At 34.8% G+C, this 25,991-nt stretch overlaps 1 protein-coding gene across 4 annotated transcripts in view; it reads left to right on the forward strand.

Moving 5' to 3' along the window:
- RGS7 (regulator of G protein signaling 7) overlaps nucleotides 1-25,991 on the forward strand; it is a 742,720-nt gene that overhangs the window by 647,218 nt on the left and 69,511 nt on the right. For all 4 annotated transcript variants that reach the window (XM_007481562.3, XM_007481561.3, XM_007481558.3 and 1 more), the window contains exon 10: nucleotides 14,685-14,759. In XM_007481562.3, coding sequence (XP_007481624.1) covers nucleotides 14,685-14,759 — 75 coding nt within the window. The remainder of the gene's footprint in view (nucleotides 1-14,684; nucleotides 14,760-25,991) is intronic.

The raw sequence follows: 25,991 nt of genomic DNA on the forward strand, positions 1-25,991 counted from the left end.
TAGAAGTCTGCAGCCCCATCCCAGGGAATTCTAGGCAGGGCTTAGGACAAGGATTTAATTCACACTTTGGGTTTTATGATAGTACTAAATACGAAATGCTAAGTACTGATCTTTTTGCCTAAAGGTCAGGGATGATATCTAAGACAGGGCAATCAGGGATGATATCTAAGACAGGGCAATCAAGGATGTGCCTGATTGGATGAAATACATAGTGAGACCAAAAACTTGAGACTAAGCCTGAGGTTAGAATTCGTTCAGTCCCTGATATAATCAAGATCAAAGTAAGATCAAAGGTTACAGCTAAGCCTGAAGCAAGTCTTTAAGCTATCAGCATCTCAAGGATGATCTCAGAGCTCTTAGCCCTCTGACCATCACATCATCCCTCCAAGCCTATCTATAATTAGATAGGAAAAATGAGCAAACAACAAAAAAGCACCTAACTCTAAAGAATTATAATGGAGACAAAGAGCAAGGTACAGAAACAAAATGGGTCAATGAAAGCAAAGGAAATACACCCAAAGTCCAAAAAAAAAAATGTGGATTGGACACAGATTCTGGAAGAACTCAAAATGGACTTCAAAAACCAATTAATAGAGGCAGAGGAAAAGTGGGAAAGAGAAATGAAAGTGATGGAAGGAGAAATGAAAGTAATGCAAGAAGAAATGAGCCAATTGAAAAAGGAGAACCAAAAACTGACAGAGGAAAATCAGGTCTTAAAAATCAGAATTGATCATCTAGAAATTAATTATTTCATGAGAAATCAAGAAACAATAAAGCAGCATCAAAGGAATGAAAAAATAGAGGAAAATATGAAATATCTTATTGATAAAACAACTGACTCAGAAAATACATCTAGGACAGTTTGAGAATTGTTGGTCTACCTGAAAGCCATGATCAAGTTAAAACTATGGATATAATATTACAGGAAATTATCAAAGATAATTTCCCAGAGATCGTCGAACAAGAAAATAAAATTGAAATTGGAAGAATTCACAGATCGCCTCCAGAAAGAAATCCTCAAATGATAACTTTCAGGACTATAATAGTGAAATTCAAGAGCCACAAAGCCAAGGAAAAAATACTTCAAACAGCCAGAAAGAAACCATTTAAATACCATGGAGCTACAATGAGGATCACACAGGACCTACAGCTTCTACATTAAAGGATCAGAAGGCATGGAATATGAAATTTAGGAAGGCAAGAGATTTGTGTTTATAACCCAGAGTCAACTATCCAGGAAAACTGAGTATATTCTTTCGGGGGGTGGGGGGGAATGTTCATTCAATAAGATATAAGATTTCCAAGAATTCCTAAGGAATAAGTTAGACCTAAGCAAAAAATAAGAAATCCAAATACAAGATGCAAAAGAAGCCCAAAACTGTAAATAAGAAAGTGAAAATTTAAGTGAATCTTTAAGGTCAAAATCTTTATATATCTACATGAAAAGGGAATTTCTGTAATTATCAAAAATTACTCTTAGTAGTAGAGAATATAGAAGGAATTTACTCATAAAGAAGGTGGAGAAATAAACTGATTATGATGATATGATATATATGTAAATGTGATAACATGGAATGACATATATATGTGTATGATATGATATGTATGTATATGAATGATATGTAAAAAATCAATCAAGGGCTTAGAGGGTTGCACTGAGAGAAAAGGGAAAGGAGAGAGAGAAAATAGGTAAATTATATAATATAAATAGGAGTGAAAAATTAGTATAGAGAGAGGAGGAAAAGGGTGGTGATGGGCAATGCTTAAACTTTACTGCCATGGTAAAGGGTTGAGAGAAGGTAAAAGAAGTATACTCAGTGCGGTTTATAATTCAATCTTACCCTATTCAATGAGGCATAGAATTCTATTTTTCCCCACAGAGAATAAGACAAGGGAAGTATAAAGATTAAAATTAATATATAATAACTATTATATTTTAAAAGTTTATTAATAATAACTAAATTAAAAGCTAGCTTCCTAACTCAGCTTGGGTCACGAGAGAAGAGAGCAAGTTGGCAGGGCTACAGAACTAATAAACAAGGAAAAAGCATTATGGGTAATGTAATTTTAGGGGTTCAAGATTTTCTAGCTATACATTCCCACTGTGATCCTATTGGGAGACCAGTCTCCTCCAAAGGATCATGGAAACATTAACTTAAAATTTTCAATAATTTGTGGATAAAAGGAAAAGAGAACAAAACCAATGACTGCTAGACTCATTGACAAAAAGGCAATTAGGGGTCAGGCCCCTTTGGTATAAGAGTATACGTTCAAAACAAATACATCCAACTCCCCCAAGTTTACTCTGCATCTTCTGGTGTACTGTGTGGTCTCTGCAGGCATCTTCATGGTGCCTTCTTCAAACAGTTCACTTTCTGGAATCTGGGAGGTAGTCTCTTGTTTCTTATCCTAGATTAGGCTCAAATTCAAATCAAAGTTCACAACAGTAACATAGCCCCCCTGAGGAGAACAATAACACATTCCCCCCGAGAAGGATAATAACAAAAACAAGTATCACTCAGGGATGCATGGCTGAATTATGAGGTATATGAATCAATTGGTAAAAAAAAAAAAAATTTAAAAATCCAAATAAAAAAGAAAATAACTTGTAGATAAAATATAAAATATCAAAGTTTTATGTCTAAAAATATTAGTAAAGGAACAATAAACCTAAAATAGATCCTTGAATCATGGTCCCATTAAAGTGATTTAAGAAATTATGCACTTACCCAATCAGTAGCTAGGACTACAGAAAAATTGCCATACGTTGAAAGACAGAAAAGGGACTAGATTATGGGAGCCAGGATGGCAGACATAATGAGGTGCTTGATGGGTCTCAGGGAAGTCCTGCCTCTGATATATGTCAAAACAGTAGCAACTTGAACTCCAAACAAATTCAAATACTCATCTTGGTCCAAAATTTCATCAATCCTACTTGAATTTGGTCTCTTTGAATTTTGTGCTCTCTAGGCACTATAGAGGTTAGCTTTGTGCTACTTTGGCACTCTGCAATAGCTCTTTTTGTTCTATTCCCTTAGAATCAGATAGAATCATTAAGAAAAGTCCCACAATTATTTTTTAAACAATGAATGGCCTTCTTCTATATTATAAAGCTTTTGGGGTATGCATTAATATTAGAACAAACATATTATAAAATTATATTGCTGAAAAATCCAAAAAATTAAAGAAAATCTAAATACTGGTGACATGTGCTTCAAACACAAAAAGGATAGAAAAAATAAAACTCAAATACTATATTGCACATGCAAGGAAAAAAGTAATTAAAAAGTTTTAAAAATCAAAAATATATAGCTTACACTCAGTAACACATTGTGTCAGCCAGTCAAAAAGATGTAGAATACAAAGGTTCCTCACCCCAAAATGAGATCTGTTTACTTTTTAACTTGGCCATGAAATACTGTGTGAGTACAAATGATTTTTTTACAAAATAACAGATTTATAAAATCATAGTACAGTAGATAATGCACATTTTAAAAAAGTACCAAAATCCCCAAAATTCACAATATCCCAGTTAATGACAATAGTAAACAAACACACTATCATATAGATTTCACATGAGTTCCTGTATGACATTAAAAAAAAACCCTATAAACTGATGGATATTTGTCACAATTTTTAATGTAGTAAATCTTTCAACTTTGACAAAGATATTTTTAAACAAAGTCTATCACTGCCATTATTTCAAAATTTGGCAGAAGAATCTAGAAAAAACACAAACCTCAATACTGTTGAGGAAAACCTATTTGGGTCTAGAACATCACCAAGAAATCTAGATTGTTCTGGTGGAAGTAGATTAAACTGAAGAGTTAAAATATCAAACATACAGAAGCTCCTTTTGGCTTCCTGCTTTACATAAAACTTTTATGGCAGGAACTTCTATTTTGTTCTCTAACTTTAATACATTCATATTATATATATATATATATATATATATATATATATATATATATATATATATAATCCATTCAGCAACCACTAGTTATCTAAAAATAGTTTCTCAAGACCCCTTAAAATTAGTGTAAATTCTTAGATCATTAAATTCTTTAAAGGTTGTATAAAAGTTGTAACCAGTTTTGTTGATGAAGGCTATCCATCACCAATGTGACAATTAACAAAGGCAAAATGAAAGAAAAGGCTGTGAGGACAATATATGATCTTGATGAAACTAGTGACAAGGTTTGGGCAAGATGTTCATGGGCTTTTACAATGATATTCTCCAGTATAGGGGAAAAATACAGATGAAAAAAATATGTAACTGAATGGTATTGATTAGATTCGTATATGAACTTAAAAAGAAAATTAAATCTTAAAACAAAGAGGAAATACAGTGGGCAATGACAGGGCACAGGCAATGAATTCAAAAATCCTTTTCTCCAATTCTAATAGATTTGTTCACTATTAATGAGGAGATATAAAATTAAAAAGTTTAATATCAATAAACTTCCAGACCTCATTAAAGGTTCCTTCCCCTCCCCAAGTATTTATCATCCATTTAGGTTTCTTTTGTCACCCCTCTTAAATTCCTCATACACACACACACTGTGCAGAATTTCCATTCTGCATGTTGAGAATATTTAAGATTTTCAAAGTTTTGTAAAAATATTTCAGTTTGATCTGTAATTAAAGCAGTATAGATTGCCACATATTCTTGAGAAGAAGTAAACAAAATGGGAAATACTCAATGTATATACAAACTGCCAGCAAAATTCAATCAGAGCCAATATGTACTAGTTGGCTCAAACAATTCAAACTGTTCTTTGGGAGTCTGAAGAATAGTTCGGAAAAAAAAATCATTTCTTAAAAAAGCTAAATGGAAGTTATTTACAGAATAAACACAAAGAAGGGCAAAACTTTGAGGGAGAACAAATAGAGTATTTGCATATGTAGGACTGGCTTTATAAAAAAAAAAACTGATGTTTTGAATCAGGAGAGTTAAAGAAAAAGCAGGCTTATTGCCCCAAACTGACTTCAAATCTACTGATTCTGAGGTGCTCTCTCTGCCTTCCTTGTGAAAAAAAGGAAAAAAATCCTTCAGTGATGAGTCTTAATCAGGAGCTTGAAAACTAGAATGGGGATGAAGCTAAAAAGCATGGATTTTCTCTGCTCCATGTTGTGATCCTTTTGCTGAAAACCACAGCTAGGATAGGCTTGAATACCACATGGGGAAGGGGGAAAGGGATTGGGGGTCAAAGGTTTTTTTTTTATACATCACCCTATGCACAGAGACTCGACTCAGAGATAATAGTGGGAGGTGGCAGTGGAGCAGCTTATAGACTTTCCAGCACTCCTCAACAGTAGGGAGACCAAGGCAGGAGGCAGCAGTGGCTTTTAGGCAGTGGGGGAGGAGCAAAGGTGAAAACCATAGTAGCTTGTAGATAGCAGCAGCAGCAGAAAAATTTATCTGTCTATTCTTTTCTCACAAGCCTTAAAAAAAGATTTTTTTTTAGAATTCTATTTCTTCATGGTAAGCTATAATGTAAAGATTAAAATTATTTTATAATAACTATTATATTTTTAAAAGTTTATTAATAATAACTAAAGTAAAAGCTAGCTGCCAAACAGCTTAGGTCACATGATCAGAGAGAGAGCAGGCAGAGCTGTAGAACTTATAAACAGTTATGTGAAGATGCAAACATGCACACAGGAAAGAGTATTCTGGGTAATGTAATTTTAGGAGTTCAAGATTTTCTAACTGTACATAAGAGGGAGATAATTGGAGGAAGGCAGAAGTAGGAGGGTGATAAAAAGCAAAGCACTGATGATCAGGAACATAGAGAAAGGGAATAAAGCCAAATTTAAAGGAGATAATATGATGGAAGGCAATACACAGTAATCATAATGCTGAATGTGAATGGGATGAACTCACCCATTAAATGGAAGTGGATAGCAGAGTAGATTAAAAACTAGAATCCCACTACTACTATGAGTATATGATTAGGTTTTTGATATTAAAAAATCACTACTGAAAAAATGAGTAACATGGAAATAGGTTTTGAACAATGATACATGTATAACCCAGGGAAATTGCTTGTCAGCTCTGGGAAGGGGGAGGGAAGGATGGGGAGATCATGAATCGTGTAACTATGGAAAAATATTCTAAATTTAAAAATGAAAGCATGAAATCATGGTGGTGGTCAATAATTTAAGTTCTACTGAAGAAGCAAATATTTTCTGCATTTCATAAAACTTAAAGAACTAGACATAAATCAGTTATTATTATATTCTACTTGGTGGAATGGGAGTCAAGACTTATGATTTCATTGGAAAATAATACTCCTGGTTAAAATAAATACTCACTACCTATCTCTACAAGTGTAAATAAGCACCTATAGTCTTAGAAAGTTATCTGGGGCACCAAGAATTTAAATGATTTGCTAAGGTCACATAGATAATATGATCAGAGGATGGATTTGAACATGGGAGTTCCTAACTCTAATATCAATTATCTAAGTTGCACTATCTCCCCCTATCATCACAATTGTTAAAGTTAAATGAAAAACTCCTGGTTCTTAGTTTCCATAGAGTTTATTAATATTCACTTGATATAGAGAAAGCAGTTAGGTAGAGATTAAAGCCTATTTCTAATTTAATTCTAACCATGTGTCTCTCCACATGGCTATCTCTCACAGCCACAGTCTTCCACCACTGCCATCCAAGGAAAACAAAGGGAGCCTACCCCCTCTTTTATCCTTTCTTTTGGCTGGGACTCATCACTTATGTGTTCACATAATGTCCAGTCACACAGTACAGGGACGCTGGCCAAAGGACCACAGGGGGAAGGGGATCATTTTACACATAATGCGATTAAATTCTATGCAGTCTAACAATTTCATTTGAAGAGAACTATTATCTCTGAGTGGCAAATCCATCCAATGATTGTACTTTACTGCATCTCCAACCCAAACTCCGAAGAGGTATAAAATATGTTAGATTAATAAAATTAGTGACTAACATCTAACGAAACTAATATATATATATATATGTATATTTCTTTAATAGAATGTCAATTATGGGATCCCTCTGGTGTGTATATTATTAATAATTATCCTTAAGGGCAGCTAGGTGGCTCAGTGGATTGAGAACCAGGTTTAGAGATAGGATGTTCAAGGTTCAAATATGGTCTCAGACACTTCCTAGCTGTATTATAATATTGCTCCAAAATAGTACAGTGAATGACAATTGATTCATTTTTAAATTCCTCAATCCATCTTAGTATTTTCTTTTATGATTAGTGCCAATTACACTTTCATATATCAAGTGCATTGAGGTATCTCAATTAATGGACAAATATTTATTGGTTATCTACTCTGTTCTAGACATTTGTATCTATTTAGAAAGAGACAGTTAAAATAGCCTAGATTATTTTGTGTTTCTTATGGTTTTGGTGCTAACTAGTTGTAGGTTGTTAATACAACTTCTTTTTCTTTTTCTTCTTCTTCTTCTTCTTCTTCTTCTTCTTCTTCTTCTTCTTCTTCTTCTTCTTCTTCTCTTCTTCTTCTTCATCTTCTCTTCCTCCTCCTCATCTTCCTCCTCCTCTTCCTCCTCCTTCTTCACTTCCTCCTCCTCCTCCTCCACTTTCTATTCCTTCTTTTCTTCCTCTTCCTTTACTTCCTCCTTCCTTGTTTTCCTTCTTCTCTTCTTTATACTTCTTTTCCTTTACTTTTTCCTTCTCCTTTGTCTTCCTTCTCCTTCTTCTCCTCTTCATCCTTCCTCTCCTTTCTCCTTCTCCTCTTCTTCTCCCTCCTTTAAAAAGTTTTACTCAAAGTCAAATCTGTTTTTATAGTAGTTCTGTTGAGTAAAGGATCTAGTTTCTGGAAATTCATACCAGATGCCTTAGAGGACATATATCTTAGGACATTACCTTAAACATACTTCCAGTAGAGAGAAATAAGCATCAACCAAACAATAAGTGGGTAAGAGGAACTGGAAATAGTGCTTATTCTAAATTATTTTCCCACTATAATGGACTAATTAAAAAAAGCAACATATTTCTCATCATTAGAAGTTTTTAATATGAAGTTAAATGACTATTTTATAGGTGTGTTATAAAGGAATACCTGGAGCTGATTGATAAATCCTCTACCTGGTAAGAGAACACTATGCTTATGATTTTAGAATTAATGTCTGTTAAAAAAATATGGCCTTAAATCAAATGGTACTATTCCTTTATTATACAAATAAATAAACTAAGGCCTAGAAATGTTGAGGGACAAATTCAAAATTACCATAGTTGATTAGTAGCAGAGATGGGGAATGGGAGACAGGAAAGGTAGAGAATAAACATTTATTAATAATATTAAACCTATTATGTGCCAGAGGACAGTGCTAAGTGCTTTAAAAGTATCATCACATTATATTTTCAGAACAACACTGGGAGATAGGCACTATTATTATCTGTAAGTTATAGTTGAGGAAACTGAGTCCAAAACATGTTAAGTGACTTGTCCAGAGCATAAGGTTTAAAAATTAAAGGGTTGGGCTAAATATATGAGTGTGGTTGCCAAAATTAATATATCTCAAGTCAGAATGACTTTTTATGGTAATTTATTTACAAAAGGAGAAAGAGTGGAAGTAAAGAAATGAGAAAGATTAGATAATTACTCCTGCCTGCTCCAAACCTGGCAGGAACTCAGAGGCTCCAGCAAAGAAGGCCCAGAGGTAAATTAATTAAGGATTTTAGCCTCAAGGTTTTCTCCAAGAGGAAGGCCTCTCCAGAGGACAGTACCTCCAGAAAAGCCAGGAAAGGGAATCAGCCTTTTTCACCCACCCATGTGGTTGTCTTAAAAGAAGATTGAAGACCAGTCTAAGGTCCCAAGCTGGAGCTTCTTCAAGGTCAAGTTCCAAGGTGAAAGAGCTAGTAACAGGAAGTTCTTGCCACTTTTAAAGACCATTCCTTTTGTCAGTTCCTATTCCTTTCTTCCACTTTACGTGGACCAATTGCAGCTATAGCTTTGCTTAAGACTGCCCAGGGGGAAGTTAGTCAATTCTGATTTGTCACTCACTATAGCACATGTAGGTCACAGACCTCACCATACTTAAGGATAAGTGGGGTGTATAAGCTTCTGGTGATTAAATCTAAAAATGAGCAGGGGAGAGTTAATCCCATCTTCACGAGAGGCACATAGCTATTAAGTTTTTCAGGCTGGATTTGAATTCAAATACCTTTCACTGAAGCCCCAATGTTCTTACCCACTGTGTTACCTCTCTGCCTGGGAAATTGCAGTAGATTGGATCTTCTGACTCTTTAGTCCATTACTCTTTCCACTATTTCATTCTATCAATGAATCTAATTTTTTCATAGCATTAATTAATTAATTAATTGAATTATTGAATTTAATTATTGTTACTTCCTTCCCTTTCTCCCCTCCCCATTAGAGAAGGCAGAATTTGACAAAAAGATGTTTGTATATATAAAACTGTGTCTTATATTATTTATCAGTTTTTCCTCTAGGAATGACACACAAAAGACATTATTAAAACAATATTTCTTTTTCTTGATTGTGTTCATTGAATAATAATCAAGCCTGAGCTATTTTCAAAGAATTTGGTACACTCTTTCCCTTTGGAAATCGTATGCTTTCAAAATTGTGTTGCCTTGATACTGGATTATCTCTGTGGAGAACCTGGAAGAATTTGTGGCCTTATGGTATAATCTCCAGGAACTCAGGGTTGACCTCCATGCCATGATGATATACCAGAGATGGATGCTATGGATTCAAAGACTACCTATGAAGGCCATTTAGAAACCGTGCACACCACTCCCTCTGAAATGATTAAAGATATCATTTAGCAATGTATATACATATATGCTATAGTCATGAAATAAAATATGGGGAGAAATTCAGGTCCATGGAAATAAGTAAAATGTAATTTGACCACTATCCATATGTGTTTTGAAAATGTATCCCAGAGTTTAAATCATTAATCCTAAGGAGTATGATTGTATGCCTGCCTCTGTTGAAATAACATATTCACTTGTGATACTCAACTTCCACTTGAGCGATGAACTTTCTTCATTAATTGAACCCAATAACTTCCATGATGTTGCTCTCACATGATGAAACTACTAAAGTTAACATTTTGCATTTTGAAAAAAACCCCCACAATATTTGTGTTGCTATATGTAATGTTCTCTTGGTTCTGTTCATCTAACTCTCCACAATTTCATGTAGATCTTTCAATATTTTCCAAAATTAGCCTGTTCATCATTTTTACTGTATTGTAATATTCCATTATAATCATTTGCCACAAATTTAGCCATTCCCCAATTGATCAGCATCCCATCACCTTCGAGTTCTTTCGCACCACAAAGAGCAGAGTTTAGAACATATGTTTTCTTTTCCATTTTCCTTGATCACTTTAGTGTCATTATTTGGTCAAAAGGTATGCATAGTTTTATAACTTTATGAGAATAATTTCTGATTGCTCTCTAAAATGGTTGGATGATATTATTAACATAAGGCATTCCTTCCATTAGTGCATCTATGGCCTTCTAACCTATGTAATTCTCATCCATGTCTTCTTTGCAACTTCCTGCTATCATTCTCAGTTCTGCAATTTGGGACCAAATAGAAGGATTCTACTATATTATTTATTTAATAGCTATTTAAATAGATGGAGACAGCTATCATTTACCTCCAAAGCCTTCCCTTTTCCTAGCTAAATAGTTGCTTAGTCTTTTCTATAAGTTTTCCTGTTGCATGGATTTCAGGTCTTATATAAACTATTCTGCTTATCAATGTTCCTTTGAAAATGTAGTACCTGACATTGTTCAAAATCCTCCAGATATGGTTTGATCAAGTAAGAGTATTAGAGGACTAGCCTTAGTCCTTGAAATTCATGGTTATTTTAATGAATTCTAAGGTCACATTGGTTTTCCAACTGCCATATCAGATTGAACTGGCATTCCAATAAAATTAATATATTTTCCAGATAAAGTGCTCTCTAGCAATGTCTCCTCTACTTATACTTGTAAAGTTGTTGGTTTTTTTTTTCTTTTTATGTAAACCCAAGAATAGGATATACAAATATACTTGTTCCTCTCAAATTTCATGTTATTAGATTAAGCCCATTGATCTTGCCTGCATGATCAGATGAAATATTGGCTATTATATGGGAATTCACTTGTCTCTCTGAGCTTTAAGTCAGTTGAAAATATGATTAAGAAGTCATCTATGCTTTTATCCAAGCCATTAATATATATGTTATGTCATGCATGGCCAAGCACACCTCTCTGGGGTATTCTACCAGTTAGCTTCTGTCATGCAGATATTGACCAAATAATGATTACTATTCATGCTTAGTATATTGTGCAATAAAGCAAATGTATACCTAATTAAAATACCAGTTATCTTATACCTCTTTATGTTTGCCACAAGAATACCACTAAACATTATCAAAGAATTTGCCAAAATCTAGGAAAGTTGCACATATGTGGTATTCCCCACCTCCCAAACAATCAGTTTAGTACTCTATGAAAACCTTTTTTAAAAAATTTATTCTTACATGTTAACTCTGTGATAACTGCTTACTTTTCTAGATATTTACTATCTATTTAATAATACACTAAAAATACTGACCAGATATCAAAGTTAAGGCCACTGGTCTACCATTAAGAGCTGTAAATTTCTTCATATTTATAAAGAATGAGATTAAGTGGTTGGTTTGAGGTGGTTTCCAAATTCTTCCATTTGACATTACAGTGATTTCATTACAATGACTACATTTCTATAGAAAATGGCTTGTTTAAAAAGGCCAGAAGGGATCAGTTTTAATTTCAGCCCATTGCTTCTTTTCATTTTTATCCTTTCTTTTAATTGTTGTTCTCTATAACAAGCTAATAGTTTCATTATACACCTCTGTCTTGTCAATAATGCCATATTCCAGAAAGAATAGTCAATTCTTTCTGATGTTATTTGATCTTTGTCATTTCTAGTACCTTTAAACTCTTTTTAAAAAAAAAATTGTGTTAATTATTATTGATAGCTATATTTTTGTTGTTGTTGTTCAGTCATTTAATCATGTCCAATTCTTTCCAACCCCACGGATTATACCCCACCAGTCCCTTCTGCCTACTACTATGTCTTGAAACTGTTCAAGTTCATGTTTGTTGTTTCCATGACAATAGCTGTACATCTTATCCTTTCATGTCCTTTTTTCTTTTTGCCTTCAGTCTTTCCCAACATCAGGGCCTTTTCCAATGATTCTGGTCTTCAGCTTCAGTATCTGACCTTCCAGTGAATAGTTTGAATTAATCTCTTTAAGTATTAATTGATTTGATCTCCTTGCTGTCTAAGAAACTCTCAAAAATCTTTAGCACTACAATTTAAAAATATTGATTCTGTGGCACTCAGCTTTTCTTATAGTCCAACTCTCACAGCTATAAATTGCTAATAGAAAAACCATAACTTTGAGTATGTGAACCTTTGTCAGCAAAGTAACATCTCCCTTTTTAGGATACTGTCTAGATTTGCCATAACCTTCCTTCCAAGGTGCAGGTGTCTTTTAATTTCATGGCTACAACTGCTGTCTGCAGTGATCTTTGAGCCCAAGAATATAATATATGACCCTGCTTCCATTTCTTTTCCTTCTGTCTGCCAGGAAGTGATAGAAGCAGTTGCCAAGATCAGAGGGCTTGTTTGTTTGTCTCTTGGTTTTTTTTTAAAGTTAAGCTTCGAGTCAACTTTTATACTCTTCCCCCCCTAAATATATCCCTCTTCTACCACCTAGAGAGATACCTCTTTTAATAAAGATTAAAGAAAGTGAACATTTAAAGAGTGGAGCAACAATACCACATAACATTAACTGAATTTGATAGTATTTGCAATGTATCATAGACATAGATAGTATCTTTTCAAAGAAGAGAATAATAGTAGATCTTGATGAAAGATTTTAAGTATGGGATTTGGGGTATTTTAAAAACCTATTCTCACATTTGCATGTCAGTAAATACTTAATAATAATAATAATAATAATAATGATGATGATAATAATAACTAGTAAAATTCATATAATAATCTAAGACTTAAAAATCATTTTCTATATATTTATCTAACTTGATTCTCATAATTTTAAGATAGGGTTATTATTATCTCCTTTTTACAAATGAACAAAATGAAAAAAAAATAGGTTTAGTGACTTGCCCAATGTCACACAATTATTATTAATTATTATTATTATTAAGTATTATTAATTTTACTTAACCATTTCAAGGTGTTATATAAGTGACCTCTCAAATATTGGTAATAATTTGTAAATGTTTATAATAAAAGTATCAATAAACATTAAAAAAAGAAACTTGCACTCCTATTTGCTGACATCTATATCTGAGAGAGGAATTCTCTTTAACCAGAACAAAGGGTTCTTATCATCCCTATTACTTTTCTCATGCTTTGTTGGGATTTGGAGTTTATAATGTACTTTCAAGCTTTTAGAGACTTAAAAAGACTTGAGTTACCTAGGCCTCTTTGACCTCTTTTCTCAGCTATTCCTCTTTTCCCCTGTTTGATATACATAAGCAGAAACTAAAAATTAGTAAGGGAAGGAAAACCTATGTAATAACACCTTTCCACTGCTTTTAAATCATTGTTGACTGGGAAGGTGCTTTCTGACTCTGAGATCTGATGAATCTAAGAATATTCCTTTCTCTGTTCCTCTTTTCTCTTCCAAATTAAAGAAAGGAAAAGAAAAGGAAAAGAAAGATACTTAATAGTTTTACCTAGAGCACTCTCTCATCAACACAGTTCCCAAACTGGGAACATTGCCAAAAGGGGAAAATGCTCATTAGTCATTATTCTGATTAATTTTGCCACTACTTATCTTGCAACTCTAATAGTTTCATTGTTATTGATTAAAAGAATAAGAATCTTAAAGATTGAAGAAGTTTACAAAGGATGGCAGTTGACTGGTCACATGTTTCTCTTTCCTACCCATGCTGGTATTAGAATGACATATCAGAGGAAATTAAGAGAGGGGTTAGATTTGTGGACTTCTTTGTGTATAGAATATTGTATGCCAGTTCCTTTTTTCTATATTCCTCACCATGGCCACAGACTCCAGTGGCCACACACATACTGTCTCCTAGGAACAAATGTTTCCATCACGGACTCTCCAATTCCTAGAATTTGTAACCACTGTAAAAATTCACTCTGGAGTTGGAGAGTTCCAGTTGGCCAGTCATTTTATTTTTTCAACATGAATAAGCCAAGTAACCATATAATAATGATAACAACAATAATAATAATGCTCACATGACCAAGTAAACACTCTACACTCCAGGGAAGAAAGTGCCAGAAGATCAACCAGGAAGGCATCATTCCGTTAGAAGACTATGTAGATTTTTCACCCTGAATTTCCCGGGTGAGCAATTATCAAAATAATTCCCTACAATTACATCTCAAATTTGAGTCTATGTTTTTCTGAGTGTTATATCTTGTATGATAATTGGAGGTTTCAAAATGGAAAAAGTAAAATGGAGTAACCTCTTCCTTTCAGTAATGACTCTGGCTGATAGAGGCTGCTAAGGCAATTTAGGGAGAACTACCAGTGTTTTTCCTTGTCACTGTGTATGCACAATGTTTCCAACTGCCATCATTAGTATGCAAAGAAATGCACTGATAAACAACTCTTCTCAAAGAGCTATTTTCTCTATTTTCCATTTCTAGCCTGGTTGTGTAAACACCACCGAAGTGGATATTAAAAAATCGTCCAGAATGAGGAATCCTCATAAAACTCGGAAGGTAAAGTAGGAAATGTTCTGATTTCCTGGGCAAAGGTAATGGGTTCTCTTATCTACAAGAAGACTCTGGGATTACAGCCACATTGGGGTTTGTTTTGAGTTTTTTGTTTTGTTTTTTGTTTTGTTTGTTTTTTTCCCCATGTTTCACCTGAGCTGTAATTAGGGCAAGGTAGACAAGACTTTGTCCTCAAATGCCAAGTCTTGGGGTAGGGTGGGATGTGGAAATACTTCCTTTGTACAGTCCTAACTTGAGCTCTCTAATGTTTGATGCCACTCTCAATAGTTGTGTCCCTTTCCTAAGACCTGCCTCATCACCATCACCAACCTCAAGCCTAATATTTACTTCATCTTTTGGCCTTGTTAGTGAGTGGGACAATCCTTTTCGAGTGGGACAATCCTTTTCCCTGTATGCCTGCCCTAAAATAATCATACTTTATTCTGTACCATACTACTACCACCACCAATGCTCCTTCCTAATATAATAAATGAGATACTTGGGTGATAAAAGAGATACTTGGAGATAGAGAGATACTACCAGAGGGTGTCTATTGTAATAAAAAGATACTTGGAGATAGAAAGATACTAGAGGGGATACTCTGGGGTTTCAATTGATTATTACTACTGATGGCTAATGGATCAATATTTTGCCTACCCTCCTCCCTCAAAATGCCACCCCCTTTTCCACCCTTCTCTCTCCTACCTCCCTTCCCCTCCCCCCCTCAGTCAGTCACCTTCTAAGTAATTCAAAGGTGAACTATGAGGTTTAGGGAAGATACTTTTTCTCTTTTTCTCAAGTAAGGAAGTTTATTGGGGAAGATAGGACAAGGATGGAGAATAAGATAAGAGGGATGGGGGTTTCCCTAATCTATACAGGGAGTTAGGAAGGTATTGGTAAAATGGCAGTTCTGTCACAACTGTGACACGGGGACATTCAAAGAGTTTGGAGGACAAATATTTTTCTTCTTCCTTCTTTTAACCAGACAGCCAGATAATCTCAGCTTGATTAATCCAAGTCCAAAGACACAATTAGTTCTTCAGGTTCAGCTACCACCATCAGCCACATTAGACAAAAGTTAGTTCAAAAGCTTCTCTCCCTGTTCCAGAAGTCACCAGGGTCTCCCAAATTCAGGTCAGAAGCTAAGAGGGGTCCAGTCAGCAGCCTCTCTGCCTGGCTCAAAAGCAAGTCTCCCCCAACTTAGGACAGAAGCTAAGAGTGGCCCAGTCAGTAGCCTCTCCGCCTAGCCCCAAAAGCAAGTCCCTCAGCTCAGCTGCTGGCTTGGCTCTCCAACTGTTTCTCCTAGGAACATTCCAACAGAATATTACTTTTTTGATTGACAGATGATGTCCTTTGCATGCACTGCAGATTCTCTCTTTTACAATTCCTCCCTTTTTTTGCCCTTAAAATTTTGTGCTCGCAAATTTCAATATACTTTCCTTTTATATAACTCTATCTATCTATTCTTAACTCTGTACTACCTTAAATATACCTTTAACTTCCCAAAATAACAAAATCCTAACTTATCTTAGCTATTCATGTTTACCTAGATCTATGCTAAGATGGGTAAGAAAAATGGTTTAGGTAATAGGGATTTACATGAACATGGTTATTACATAATAACAAATCATGTAACAATTATCATCAAACCATTCCAACAACTTCCATAACATTTTGAACATGCAACTGTCCTATTTCCTAATGTCTATAAATTCAACAAAGAGAATTTCCTATCACTAACAAATGCTAACCTACAAGTATGATACAATCTAACTTCTATACTTCAGTAGTTCTATATCTGTCTCTACTTTCCTAAGACTTGAACAAATTCACTAAGCTGTCACTACTGTTACTAATTAGAATATTAATAAAGTAATCTAATATAGTTAGTTTGTTAGTAAATTAGTATTTACATGTGTACATAGTTTTATTATTACAGATTTACATATGTACATCCACTCTAAATTACTGTGCAAACTCATGCAGATAAAAAATATCTTAGTCTGTTTGAATTTTCCACAGAAATTTTGTCAGTGTGTCTCTTGTTTTGCAGCTATGCCATACATCGCATACTTACCCATTCCATGAGATATCTTCCTTTTCTATGTAGGATGTACATGCTGATGTTAACATGTATGGCACATTCTTACATATCCTCATGGTCAAAAGTTCCAAAATTTCAAAGTCCTTCCATGTCCTTTTATGTTGCTTGTATAAACTCTGTCTTCATCTCTGGTCCTTCGTCTGGTCAGCATGCCAGTCTTCTTCTCCCAGTCTTGATTGAAGACTTGTGTTCTTCCATTCTGTAACAAACTCAGGAACAAACACTAACATGCATGTGTGTAAGGATTTTTACATGTGAGTGTCCGTAAGATTGAAATTTATTTTTGCATGGAAGTAAGTTGAGATCTTCATGAATGCTTGTCAGAATTTATCATTCTTCATGTATGTAATTAAACATTCCATGTGTACATCTTCATGCATGGGAGTAAGATCTGTATATGTACATCTTCATGCATGCAATTAAGCTGTACATGTGTTCTTAATGGGTGTATGTAAGCATAAGTTCTCAAGATCTTGTTATGAATATTGATTTGAAGTTTTTTCTAATATTTTTGCTGTGTGACTTTTTACAAGGAGATTTATTGTATGGTTACTGTAATTATTTCTTGGAGATAAAATTTAGAGAATAATGTATTCATTTGTAATAACCTTGTTTCTTTCTGTTCTGTTATTTTGTGGCTGGCAGAGACTATGTATAAAAATATATAGAGGCTTTTTTCTTTTTTTTCTGTGGCTGCTAATGTTTTCCTTTTGTCTGTGTTACTGGCTGTTTGTGGTTCAGGGGTGCTTTCCTGTTGTCATTTTAACATGTGCAATGCTCTCTCATCTCTAATCTGGTGGCAAGTGTTCTCATGTGCTTTCCTTTGTTTTCATGGGGGACTATCAATTGTTGATATTGATATTGTCCTAGGGCTACTCAACATTATAGGTGTGATGCAATTTTACATGTGAAGCATGGAACCATGGATCTCTTTGATCAACCTTTATAGACGTTGGGGTTGTCATTACGACTGTTGTTGGTCTGATCTATCGTGGTTCTATAGGAGATTATTAAAGTTCTTGACATATACTTTATCACCTGGTTTTATCTTATGCAATGAAAAATCAATGAAATTCATACCAGGGACCAGAATTCCCAGTTATACTTTTTGCTTTACTAATCACTACTTCCCTGGCCCTACTCAACATCCCGTGTTGCCTTGGATAAGCAAAAAATTTGAGATCAGTCTGAAGTACTGCTCTCTAAAGCCTCAAAAAATATCTAAGTCACTACATTACTGAGAAAAAACTGTCCCTGGAAAGAAGGAATGCTGGTGAAGCTCATTTAACCATAGCCTCAGTTCCAAGAAGACCTGGAATGGGATGAACACCAGACAGCAGGAAATAGGGCTGAAGTCTTCAGTCAGTCACTCAGAAAAGAGTGTAATCTTGGAATGATCTGCTATAGTTATAAACATAGGCAGGTTAAGAGAAAAATAGATACAGAATCACTGTGGGAAGAAAATGATGGGAGAAGAGGTATTTTCTGTAACCTCAAAGAGAAAAAAAAAGGTTTTAGCTCTGAGTATGAAGTAAAAACTATAAGACACTTTGTTAATGGCATTTTATTAGCCTCTTTTTTTCTTTTCATAGATTCTTCCTTAAGTCTTCATATTTCCCTCAAAGCCAAGAACTATGCCACTTTTTATGTTTGTCTAGCCAACATTTATCACAGTATATAGCACAAAGTAGGTGCTTAATTAATGCTAATTAGTTAAATTAATGACTGAAACAGAGAGTGCTCCTCAGATAGAATTTTTGAGCATATTATTCATATTCATATATAGCTAAAGATGGAGCCCTGGGGCTGGAATCAGGAAGACCTGAGTTCAAATATGATCTCAAACATTTACTGGTTCTGTGACCTCTGGGCAAGTCACTTAACCTTTGTTTGCCTTTGAGGTAGCTTTGTGGAAATTCTCCACTAGGGAAGAAAATGAAAAGCCACTCCACTCCAGTATCTTTGCCAAGAAAACCCCATGGATCATATGGTCCAAAGGGTCATGAGGAGTCTAACACTCCTGAACAATTGAATGACAAACAGCAATAGCTAAAGGGTCTCCCAAAAGGAGGCCAACGTCCTTGACATAATAAGATCTAATTTGAGGCAGTTCTCTATACCTGGGTTTAAAAGCAATCAACCACCTTCAGGAAGTGACATAAAACCAATTAAAATGCTGCAGACAGAAAGGGTTTTTATTTTAACTCTAGGAGACTTCAGAGAGAAGGCCAAGCAAGACAAAAGGCACAACTATTGCTCTGTTTTTTGCCAGTCACCCTTGAAACTCTCCTCAAAGGAATAGCATGAGTGAACTCTAAGTCTTGATGGAGGACAAGATTAAAAAAACAAAAACAAAAACAGCTTACCAAAAAAAAAAATTAAGCAAAGTAACTCCAGTTCTCCCCTGAGCAACTGGAAAAAGATCCTATTCACAGTTTTCTCCTTTATGATAATTTTCCTTCACTGAAACTTTGGGGGAAATAAGCTCATTTTGGAAAAAAAACAACTATAAAATATACCTTGCAGTTTTGGTCCCACTGCTGGAATTGCTGAGTCCAACTTGAACATAAGTAGACAGATGTATGTTGATCTTTTTTTAGAAACAGACTTCACAATGGTATTTGGTCGATAGAGCATAGAAAAGCTTTCTCTGTTGTATTGAAAAGCACTGACAAGAAACCCTGCTGCACAAATTTTAGCCCCATTTTACAGAAGGAAAAGAAATAAGATATGCCAAAGGGACCTGACCTCAAGTTCTTTGTGTGAGTTTTAAAATTATTTTCTGAATGAGTCATCCATTGACCAAAATGACTTAAAGAGTGGCATCATGATGATTATGGCATATATCCATTTTTGAATGTTCAAAAATTATTTTCTCTTCTCTTTATGGATCTGGCTTTACCATTTCTGTCATATTGAATTTATTAGAATTAGTGCCAAACAACAATAACAACAACAAAGGATTATTTTAAAACAATAACCCAATGTTTAAGGCACTGAAGTAATTTTAAAATGGCCCATTTTTCTTTTCTTTTTTTAATGCCAATGACATGACAGCACCCAGATATTTTGAGCCTCTTTCTGATAGTCTCTCTTTTCCCATCCTTTTCTCTTTCTCTCTCTCTCTCACTCCTTCTCTCCTTCCTCTATCACTCTATTTCACCTTTTCCTTTCCTTCTCTCTCTCTTCCTTTCCCTCTCCCCTCTTCTCTCATTCATTTCTCTGTTGCTCTTCTGATCTATTTAGAATAAGTTAATTGTCATATACCCAAGTTAATAAAGAATATATTATTAACAACTCAGAGTCTGTATATAAATAAATACAATTTTAAATATGATTTATGAATACAAGGATAATTGGAGATTAATTTTTTTTTCAGAAATGAATAGTTCTTCCCAAATTCTCTGCCAGGGTGACTTTAGGGAATTGCTTAGCCACAAGTAAATGCCTTTCTGGTATGCATAGTTAGATAATGACAATCATGGAAATTTCAACAACTTTCTCTAGTTTCTTCATTTTCTAAAGCAACAATATGCTGTGATTTTCCATGACCCTCCCTATTTTTTCTCTTTTCTGTGTCAAAAGTATATTAGCATTATGTTACTGACTTTGAGCAGACATTAACTAATTACATATATATGAAAAACAATGAAAAGATTTGTGAATCAAATTCCAGGTTATTCTTTTGGGGAAGAACAATCATCAAATACCTTTTAGAAAATGTATATTTATAAGATCATAGGTTTAGAGACTTAAAATACTAGTAATGAAAGCAATATACTTCAATCCCTGCATTTTATAGATGAAAAAATGTCTCAGAGATGTTGTCTGGGCTCCAACAACAAATAAGTAGCAGAAGTAGAATTTGAACCTTGTTCTTTTCTGGTCCATATCCAGTACCTTATTAATTAATAAGCCTGACCTCCAAACTATATTTATGCATTTATATGTTTGTAGTAATTGTTTTGTTTTTTAAACCCTTCCCTTCTTCTTCTAAGGCAGAAGAGTAGTAAGGGCTAAAGAATGGGGGAGGAGGGGGGTTAAGTGACTTGCCCAGGTTCATAGAGCTAGGATGTATCTGAGGCCAGATTTGAACCGAGGACCTCCCATCTCCATGTCTGACTCTCAATCCACTGAACCACCCAGCTGCCCCCAGTAATTGTTAATATTGATGTAGAACTCAAAGTTTGTAAGCCAGATAGTACAAAGGATAAAGCATTGGGGCCTGAGTCCAAGAGACTTGACTCCAAATCTAACTTTACACACTCTTTCTCTGTGACTATGGTCATGTTATCTCTGTTTGCATCAACTTCTTTATCTGTGGAATGGGGATAGTAATAGCACCTCCCTCTCAACATTGAAGGGATCAAATGAGACATTTGTAAAATATTTAGCACAGTCCTGGCACATATTAAGTTATATATAAATGTCAGTTCTTATAATAATCATCAGGCTAGTAGGTGAAAAGTGAAGAGAGCCTCTGGCTTGGAGTTAGAAAGACTCATCTTCCAGAACTTAAAATCTGAACTGAGACACTTGCTAGGACTGTGACCCTGAGCAAGTCACTTAACCCTATTTATTTCAGTTTCTTCATCTGTAAAAGGAAATGGAAAAAGATATGGTAAACCACTCCAGGATCTTTGCCAATAAAATCCCAAATGAGGTCACAAAGTATTGGACACAACTGAAGTGACTAAACAATAAAAGTAATAATCATCATGCTTATATAATGTACACTTTATTACAGTTCATGCTCTTAACAGCTCTGTAAGATGAATCTTGCAGGTATTATTCCCAAGATCATAGATTAAATGCCCATTTCCAAACAGCTAGTGTTTAAGGGTGGTATTAGAATCTGGATCTCCCTTTATTACACATATAGAATTCTGACTACCTTTTTGCAATTCTGTACATGCTGTAGGTTTGGCTGAGCATGGATCCTTACTTCAAAATATAAATGTATGACATGCAAACATATCATCTTAACTAATTCATTTGCAAGCTGTAACCCTGAGACTTGGACACTTTTTGCATTATTTTTAACTGAGGTGCTGGGATGTACATATGTTTCATTAACTTTGAACCTATTGCATTATATATACATATGTGTGTATGATTAAAACATACTGTGATGTAACTATGAATGCATACATATGTGTAAGATTATGAATTACTGGACACTCAAAAATACTTGAATTTGTACTTGTTTGTTATCTGGAATTAGCCAACTCTTAACATCTCATAGGCTCCGCAACATATCATGTGATTTTTCCTGAGGATTTGAAAGCATTTACAATGGAGATAAGTCTCAAAACACCCCTAGTAAGATAGGAATTAATTTCTGTCTCCAATGTCTATGAAACAAGAAACATTGGATCAATTTACAATTGGTAGGATGATAAATTTAGAGCTAAAAGAAACTTCAGATATTATTTAATCTGTCTTATTTAAAGATAAATAATCAGAGATCTTGAATGGGGAAGTGACATGCCCAAAGTCATGAAAGTAATAAGAGAATGGGCCACAGTTAGAATCTAGATATTGTCATTCCAAATCCAGCAGTATTTTCTATGCATCAAGTTGATAATTATAAAAGTCCATTCTAAGAGAGTAGTTAGATGGCACAGTGAACTGAGGGCTAGGTCTGGAGATGGCAGGTCTTCAGTTCAAATCTGTACCCAACAGACACTTCCTAGCTGTGTGACCCTGGGCAAGTCACTTAACTCTTCATGTCTAGCCCTTACTGCTCTTCAACCTTCAAACCAAAACACAGCATTCATTCTAACATGGAAGATAAGAGGTTTTTTTTTTTTTAAGGTCATCATTATCTCATTGCAAAATATAATTGTCCTTAACACAAAAATGACATTTAAAACTGTGATTCTCTTTTACACTCCGCTCTGGTGACCCCATTCTGTTAGATCCATACTGGCTATGTCTCCCCCTTAAGGATTTCAGGATACACTGAGAGGTTGATAAATGGTCTCTTTTTCTCTTTGTACTATAAGCTCAAGCCCCCACCAACTCTTAATAGTGTTTAAGATTCATTTTATCAATCCAGATAAAATACCTTTTTACAAAAGAATACTTTCTTCAAATATTATAGTAAAAATAAAGGTACAAACATTTACTCTAATACTCCTATACCACCCCTAATCTCCCTTATGCCATTTTGATCTTTTTGGGGAGAGCATGGTATGATTAAGCTCACAATTTTATTTAGTTCCTATATATAGTATTGTTCCCATGTACATTATTCCCATGAAGTTCACATATGAATGTTGCATCACCACCAAATGAGTTATGCCTGGACCAGGCTCCGGAAAAACACTCCAAAAGGTTACTCCTGGCTCCTCAGGTCATCAAAGCTGCTCTGTCTATGAAACATGGACCCTGAAGGCTCCAATCTTTTTGTGCCTTAATACATCAATAATCCATTGGCTTGCAAATCCAAACTCAGGAATGCTGAGGTGGCAAGAACCCCTCTGGAACTTTTGAACTCAGGTCTTGGGCCCTACTCCCAAGAGTCCTGGGGCCAAGAGGGGAAGGCTGAGACCAATAGGTTCTGTGAATCACAGTGCAACCAGTCTTTAGTCCTTTCTTTATCACGTCTTTAACTGGAAATAATTACAGAAAGTCTATACATACTTCATTCCCTCCAAAACCCTTCCTTTATACATCATTGCAATTCTCCCGGAAGCAGTTCCTTAGAATCCTCTATGTGGACAGTTATCATTTTTTTCAAAACTTTCATCATGGAAAGAGAAGTCATCTTCTTCCCAAAGATCTCCATATGGAGTTATCATTGAATGAGCTGATGACGCCCATACATGCATTAAATCCCCATTATAAAATTTTGGAGCTAAAATTTTCTTCATCTACAGAGTGTAATTTTCTATAGAATTCTGGTTTTCACTACTTTAAATCCAGTATTTTATCAAAGCTGTCACCAACCTTGTCCTTAGGCATATTTGAAAGTTTGAATATAATCCTTTGTTTGAGTTTTTGTGTTTCTCATTTTTTGTCCTGTATAAAGAGACTTATTGGTAAGTATCTCCTAATTTTTTTTAAATATTAAAAGTCCAAACAAAAGTAAAAATCTGAAGTCATCTAGCCTTTTTATTTGTCATGGAAATAAAAACTTATGTCCTAGGACATGACAGCCTAAAAGAAAGTCTTTCATTTGAAAGGAAAATGATGGTAGAATCATTAATCTGACAAATGGCTTGAGCTGGGTAGCAACAAGAGAGTCTAAGCTTTATACATTATCAATTGTCCTTTCAGAGTTCAGAGGGTTTGTGAAATAATGGAAAAATGACTCATAGTCAATTTAGATGACATCTACTGAGGTCCAGGGTAAGGTTTGGTGATTCAGTTCAGCCATCTGAAGATCCCAGAAGGATTGATTTGTCTAGAATGGATCTGGAATAATGAATCAGACTCTCTAGTTCTATATGCTATCCTTTTATTCTTTTGTCATGCACTTAATTGTTATCTATTGATTCCTCTAAAGTTTTATGATTTTTATATTCTTTTAAAACTTTATTGCTAGTGTAAGACTAAAAATGAATGAAAACTCCAAGTACTTATATTTATAGGATTTAATAACAACAAATTGAGAGAGAAAAGGGGTTCCTTCAGCCAAGGGAGCAGAGCAAAGAGCCACAGACCCAGCAGCCTGTCACACTCAAGCCAAAGCAAAAAAGGCCTGCATAGTGGGTTTTAGCAAATTTATAAACAAACCCATGCCAGAGCATAACACGAGGGAATCCTGGGAAGAGTAAAAAATGCTGGGAAATGAAGTCCCTGGAGTACAGATTTTTAAAACACACATTCTTCCCTGGGATCTGTTGGGAGACTAGTCACCTCAATGGATCCTGAAAACATAACCAAACTTATAACTTTAACAAAAGATACATACAATATTGCAGTTTCCAAGGGGAAATTACAATAATCTAGGGACAAAAGGAAACAAAAGAGAGAAAGAAACAAAATCAATCATGGGCAGTCTGCTTTGGCACAACAAAAAGTACATATAAAAAATGTATTCAACCCCCCCAAAGTTCAATCTTATATATACAGTTTGCTCAAGATGTCCTGGAGTAGCATGTGGTCTCTGCGGGTATCTCCATGGCATCCTGTGCAAAGAGTTCTATCTCTGGATTCCGGGAGGCAACAAGTTTCTTACCTTTTAAATTACTTTAAAATAACAAACTTTTCATCACAACACATTCCCCCCTGAGGAGTATATAAAGAAACATAGAAATCACAAAAGGACACATGTCTGAGGTATGAGGCATATGAATCATTGCCAAATAAAAATACCAAAAACATCACAAAAATTCCAAATGAAAAAAAATCTAAATAAGGAAAAACAAAATCACAACAGGTCCCTGAATCATGTCCTGATCAAAGCAATCCATGTCCAACATCAGGCACTTACCCATTTAGCAGCCAGAACCACAGTAAACCCACTCAGCATGAAAGATGAAAAAGGACTAGACTTTTATTCTTTGGTCTGATCTTTAGTCTTCTCTCAGGGATATAGGAGCCAAAACAGCCAATTGTTAGATACTTGAGAAAAAATATTTCACAAGGAGTGTGGTACAAGGAGTCCTGCATATTAACATATGTCAAGAACCACATTGGTACAGAATTTCATCAATCCTACTTGAATTGGCTTCTTTTTGACCTCTGTGTTCTTTTGGCTCTATTTAGCTTAAGTCCATGCTTTCTCAACACTGTGTAGGTGAAATCTGCGCTCCTTCTTTGATAACTTTTCCTTGAATCAGACACATTCACAAAGCAAAGACCCTTAATAGTGGCAGTTTCAACAGTCTAAGGCTGTTGGGCAGGCAGTTATAGTCAGGGATAATGGACCTTCTAAACCTAAAATATTGTAATATCAAAAAATTTTTTCTAGTAGTATTGGTGACATGTGCTTCAGAAAACTAAGTACCACACGCATGGAAAAACAATGGCAAAATATTTTAAAAATAAAAAATATATCTTATGATCAGTGATAATCAAAAATATTTATATTATAATCAGTGTCACTCAAGGAGAGGTGGAATATAAAGGTTTCTTACCCAAGAATTGATATCCACTTCCTTCTTAACTTATCCATGATCCAC

This window comes from Monodelphis domestica, chromosome 2 (genome assembly GCF_027887165.1).
Source record: "Monodelphis domestica isolate mMonDom1 chromosome 2, mMonDom1.pri, whole genome shotgun sequence".
In the NCBI taxonomy this organism is placed as follows: Eukaryota; Metazoa; Chordata; class Mammalia; order Didelphimorphia; family Didelphidae; genus Monodelphis; species Monodelphis domestica.